Genomic DNA, 6,362 nt, shown 5'->3' with positions numbered 1-6,362 from the left:
TATTAGGGGCTAAAAAAAAGGGGCTATCTTCATTTAGAAATAATAAGTTAAGACGCATAAATTTCTGAAGAAAACTGTTATTCTGATTTATTGTGAGTTGTGACACCGTCTTTAAACGAGTTCAGTGAGAAATTTGCAGCTATGGCTTCTTTTCCCAACGGCATTTTTCCAAATTTAGTTCAATGGAAGTGCTCGCAATTCGAAGTCCATTTTCCAAGTGCTCGCACAAATACGTTGAGCCAAAAAGAGCCATTTTTGAAGCAATGGATTTTTTCAAATGTGGAAAGTCATCTTAGTTGAGATGTTTTCGGTGAAAATCGCCAAGATTCATTTCTAAATACTTTGCTTTCAAATCCTTTTTTCTCTTGAAGATCAATAAGTTCAAGTTATATCTAATGGTGCTTTGTCAATGTCTGCGTTGAGTGGCGAAGACAACATACCAAACAAATGTTCATGAGATTTGAAGTCCTTGAAACGAGCCAAAAATTCATACAATGTTTTCAAGTTGGTCTGCAAATTCAGTTTTCTTCTCAGGATGCATTCTATAGTCTCTCAAAGTTGGAAAGTGAAAAAGAATTCCTGTCTGTATGTGAGCTTTTCAAAGTTGCAAATTGTTCATAATGCCTTTTATGTGACCATACATTTTTACTTTCCACAAATAATTAAATAGCGGTGGCCGGTAGAAGATTTCTAAAATGGTTAACAGAAGGTGTGAAATCGACAATAATCCGCTCCACAACGAATTGTTCACACGTACCAGACAAAACTAAATTGTAAACACGTTGCGCGGGCCGGACACAATTCAGAATTGGCACATCTTCGCAAAAAAAAAAAAAAAACATCTTCGCGGGCCGCACGTTGCGCACCCCTGAAATAGGCTATTAACCAAAAACACTGCCAACTGCAAGCCATTTGCATCAACGTCACCTAGTCCTAGAGGAAGAAGGCCGTTTCATTGCGTATTGACATCATCACTGGTAGATCGTTACGTCTCACTAAGTAAGCTTTCTTTTTCTAACCGCATCCCGATTCGCAAGACCCGCAAGGCGCAATGCAGTGTAATGTGTTGACTGTTGATCAGTGGATGAGCTTTGAGAAGTTAATATCTAGCAGAAATCTGAAATTATAGCAGTATTTACTTAGCAGGTTAATAATTTTGAAAACTAAATAATTAAAGTATTTCACACATTTATTCAGGTTCTTTTTGTTACCTTATTGCAAGGTACCGGTATTGTGAATGCTGGATAACTTAGTTATAAATACAAACTAAAAGGAAAGGCAGCGATGGATGACCAAACTATCTTTGTATTGAAAAATTAAAATTTGTAGAAATTTTCTAAATTGTGCTGATTAATTATTTTTTGCTCTGGCGTTTTGGTGTGTTGGTTAGTTGCTAGAATCTATCTTCAAATAAACTCTGTAACTCTGGTGAGAAAACAACAAAAACTTTGCAATGCCTTATATGTGCTGTGTTCCCAACTGCAATGGAAATTATCATGGTGGATTAAAAGTGCAAGTTTTCAGCTTTCCAAATGACGAGGAATTAAAAAAGAAGTGGCTCCATGTTATCAAAAAGGATTTTGTTCCAACAAAGTCAAGTCGAGTATGTACTCTCAACTTATTTTGTCAACTTGTTTCAATCATAACAGAAAACCAGTCCTTTTTTGAATTGTTTGCAGACGGTGAATCAATATGAAAAAACGATCCATTTTCTGGAAGTAATGTCTGCCTGCTGAACCGCTTAGTTTAGTTTGACTGTTTCAAATAAATCCTAATCATAAATAATGGCATTGCTTTCTCTGCTCTCACGAAATTTTCTAGTCATCCTCTCCAGACTCTAACGTGTTTTCGTTGTATTGTATGTTCTCTGTAGGCCAACACAGAAATAGCTTTTGAAGCCGGCAACTTGTCAAAAGAAACAACCACTTTAAGTTTACGCTTGAATAGCGTTGTTCTGCTTGTTTAGATATAGATTAATTGTTTGAAACAGTGTGATGCCTTTTTAAGCCAGCAAATGTTTCCTTTTACAGCGTTTTTACATTGTCAGATGCTTGTTAGCTGCGTACTCTTAGCAGACTGCTGAGCTGTTAGCTGGATTACAGCTTTCACAACCCAGACAGCAAATCACTCGTTTCTTTACTTCGATTCAATGTCTGTAGACGTTGAATCAATGAAAAAACGTCCGATTTGCATTCTGGGAAATGGCTGAGCGGCAAAATGAGGAATATATGTACAAAAGCAAGTAAATGCAAATTAATATGCAAATACATATATTATGAAACTGATGCAAACCAAGCATATGATATATTTATTGACAAGTATAATACTCTTTTCAAAACTTGTTTTCCAGTATGTAATGACAAAACCAAGAAACATAACATATGGTATGATAATAAATTTAAAGAAATGCATCGAGCTAAACAATTGGCATATAAAAAATTTCTTAGAAAACCAACTCCAACAAATAAAGCAGCATATAATAAACAAAGAAATACTTATGAAAGATTTTTAAAATTTAAGAAACAAAATTATTTCAAAACCCTTTTGCATAAGCACAAAAATGATCTTAAAAAGACCTGGAGTGTCATAAATAGTTTGCTTGGAAGGAAAAAACTTAAAAGTGACTACCCCATTAGCATTAATGGTCAGGTAGTAAATGATACCTCACAAAAATGCAATCATTTTAATGAATATTTTACTTCTGTGGCAGAAAAATTACTTGAAAAAATTCCCCATTCTGCTGATCATTTTTCCAAGTATCTTCCAAATTCATCACCCAAATCAATATTTTTAAAACCTGCAAGTTTGGAAGAAATTTACGGATTTATTAAGTCTTTGAAACCAAAGTTAAGTTGTGGTACTGATGGCATTCCAGGCAAAATTTTAAGGCATACCCCCGATAACATAATAAAAGTACTAACACATATTTTAAACTTATCTTTGGTAGACGGTGACTTCATAAAAGCATTTAAAATCGGTAAAGTAGTGCCAATCTATAAAAAGGGAGACCCAAGCAATTGCAGTAACTATAGACCAGTTAGTCTTTTGTCTTGCTTCTCAAAACTCTTAGAAAAAGTTATGTACTCAAGATTACACTATTTCCTTGATCAGCGTAATTTATTTTACACCCAGCAGTTTGGTTTTAGACATAACCACTCCACGAACCAGGCTACTACACTGCTAACCAACAAGATCTACAAAGCAATGGAAAATAAAGAAGCAACCCTTGGCATCTTTCTAGATTTATCAAAGGCTTTTGACACAGTAAATCATGAAATACTTCTGACAAAACTTTATCACTATGGTATCAGAGGAACACCCCTCCAGTGGTTTCGAAGCTACTTAAATAATCGTTTTCAGACAGTAGAAATTTCTGGTAGTGTTTCAACTCCATTAGAGACAAAGTGTGGTGTGCCCCAAGGTTCTATTTTAGGCCCCCTATTATTCATAATTTACATTAACGACTTGCCAAATTGTTTAAATTGTACTGATTCTATCATTTTTGCGGATGACACAAATCTTCTGATGTCAGGTAAGAGTGTGGATAAATTGCATGAAGCGGCCAATACAGAAATGCAAGAAGTTGTCAAATGGCTTGTAGCAAATAAATTATCACTCAATGTAAACAAAACAAAATACATGGTATTTGATACTAACAGTTTACGTGCGAATAAGTATAAGCAAATCTTAAGTATAAATGATCAACCAATTGAGAGAGTACAAAATATCAGTTTCCTAGGCCTGACTCTGAATGAAAATCTTTCATGGAAACCACACATGCAAAATTTGCTGCAAAAGCTTCGAAGAAATTTTGGCATAATTACTAAGATTAGACCCTGTCTTAATTTGTCAAATTTGATCTGCTTATACCAGGGGCGTGCAACCTGCGGCCCGCGGGCCAAATGCGGCCCGCGGAACCAAAATATGTGGCCCGCGGCGTGCTTTGGTTTTTGGCCCGCACCACAAAATATTCAGTTTCAGGCTTTTGGTCTGCAGCAAGCTTTTTGTCTGCGTGCTACCACGCCATGAGAAATCACTAATTCTGTTTAATGGATCGTCGCTCATACTTTGAAATAGCTTCAGTGCATCGTTGCAACTCCATATTTTGCTCTAACAAGTGGAGTCGCTTATTTCTTTTCAATGTCCGCCTTTTTCACCTTTTACTCACTCCATGACGTATTCTGTTGATTTAAGTTGAGTTTTCTCCTTTATTAAGCAACAATCATATCTTTACACCTTCGTTATTGGTAATTTTACACTTGCTTAAACCTCATTGTTTAAACTTTAATAAAATTCAAGCAGCGATGGCAACTTCTGCAAATTTCACAGCAAAAAAGAGAAAGGTAGAGGAAGGGAATAGAATTTTCCAAGAAAGATGGACCTTGGAATACTTTTTTGTTAAAAATTCGGATGACAAACCCATGTGTCTTATTTGCAATAAAATTGTTAGTGCTACGAAAGAGTACAATGTTAAACGACATTACGAGACAAACCATTCTGGGTCTTCTTACGGAAAGCTGGATGGAGATGATAGAAAACAGAAAGTGACACAAATGCAGAAACAGTTAAATAGCCAGCGTTTTATGTTTCAAAGCATGCGTAGTGACAGTGAAAAGGTAGTAAGAAGTAGTTTTTTGATTGCACAAAGAATAGCCCAAAAAATGAAACCGTATTCTGACGGTGATTTCGTTAAGAAATGCCTGATTGATGTCGCACAAGAAATTTGCCCAAAAATGGTGCCGGAGTTCCAGAAAATAAGTCTGTCGCGATGGACAGTGGCAAGGCGTATTGACGAACTAGCTGATGACATTTGCGTCACTCTTAAGGACAGAGTGAAAAATTTTGTTTCATGGAGCTTTGCAACTGATGAAAGTACCGATCTGAAGGATACGGCACAATTGGCTATATTTGTGAAAGGTGTGGACAGGGAGTTGAATGAAACGGAAGAACTTTTGTCACTGAAGTCTATAAAAGGCACTACCACTGGTGCTGATATAGCTAGGGAAGTTTTTAATGCTTTTGAAACTTTCGGAATGGACCTGACTACCTTATGCGGAGTTGCAACAGATGGGGCTCGAGCCATGTCCGGACATGGTATTGGATTAGTAGGCCTCTTGAAGTCTGCTTTACGAGAAAAAGAAATCAGTGACGATATTGCAATTTTCCACTGTATCATTCACCAGGAAAATCTGTGCGCAAAGACGTTGAAATTTAAACAAGTTCTTGGTCCGGTCACTAACGCAGTAAATTTTATTCGAGCGCGTGGACTTAATCATCGCCAGTTTCAAAACTTTTTGGATGATCTTAACTCTGAGCATCAAGACCTGTTGTACTTTACCGAAGTGCGTTGGTTGAGCAAGGGTCGCATGCTCAGACGGTTTTATGATCTGAGAGAAGAAGTAATACATTTTTTGAAAACAAAAGGGCAACCTGTACATCAAATGGAAAACGAAAGTTGGTTGTGTGATCTAGCTTTCTTGGTTGATATAACTACACACCTGAATGACCTCAACACGAAGCTGCAACAAAATGGCCAGTATGCAAATGACATGTACGGGCACATAAAAGCGTTTCAGAACAAGTTAAAACTTTGGAAAGCTCACTTACAAAAAGGAGATCTAAGCCACTTTCAATCTCTTAAAGAAACTGGACTGCTTGCTGAGAAGAAGACAGAATTCGCAGACCAACTTCAAAATCTATTGAGTGAATTCTTGAATCGCTTCAAAGACTTCAAATCCCACGAACATTTGTTTGAAATATTTTCCTCGCCATTTCAAACGGAAGTTGACAAAGCACCAAATGATATTCAAATGGAACTGATTGAACTCCAAGCGAGAACTGACTTAAAGGCAAAGTACTTGGAAATGAGTCTGGGCAATTTTTACCGCAAACATCTCGATCAAGATAAGTTTCCACAGCTGAGAAAATTTGTCGCTTCAAAGATGGCATTGTTCGGTTCAACGTACGTGTGTGAACAATTTTTTTCTAAACTGGGGTTTATGAAATCCCCTCATCGCTCAGGACTGACTAATGTACACCTGGAAAATGAACTTCGGGTTGCCAGCACTTCAATTCAAGTGAACCTGGATAAGGTGGTTGGGAAAGCAAGCCAGCTTCAAAGCTCTCATTAAGGTGATTTTAAAAACTTTACCGCTGATTCGCAATAAACTAAAAACGAAACTGTTTTCTTTTCGTGGTAGTCACTAACAGGTAGTCTATAAGATATGCAAGTGGCCCGTGGTCTAATACAAATACACATATTTGGCCCGGCAGTATGAAAGGTTGCACACCCCTGGCTTATACCATTCTTTAATTGAAAGTAGCCTGAGGTATTGCATTACGACTTGGAAATATGGCAACGA

At 37.0% G+C, this 6,362-nt stretch overlaps 1 protein-coding gene across 1 annotated transcript; it reads left to right on the top strand.

Annotated features, from left to right (window-relative positions):
- Positions 1-4,304: 4,304 nt before the first annotated feature.
- LOC145779103 (general transcription factor II-I repeat domain-containing protein 2-like) lies at positions 4,305-6,131 on the top strand. Its single transcript, XM_082590675.1, has one exon. It carries the CDS (start codon positions 4,305-4,307, stop codon positions 6,129-6,131), a length of 1,827 nt encoding a protein of 608 aa, XP_082446801.1.
- The last annotated feature ends 231 nt before the right edge of the window (positions 6,132-6,362 follow it).

The sequence above is a fragment of the Aplidium turbinatum genome, chromosome 10 (assembly GCF_918807975.1).
Source record: "Aplidium turbinatum chromosome 10, kaAplTurb1.1, whole genome shotgun sequence".
NCBI classification, from domain to species: Eukaryota; Metazoa; Chordata; class Ascidiacea; order Aplousobranchia; family Polyclinidae; genus Aplidium; species Aplidium turbinatum.
The sequence above is the reverse complement of the archived record's forward strand: the minus strand, read 5'-3'. Positions and strand labels throughout refer to the sequence as shown.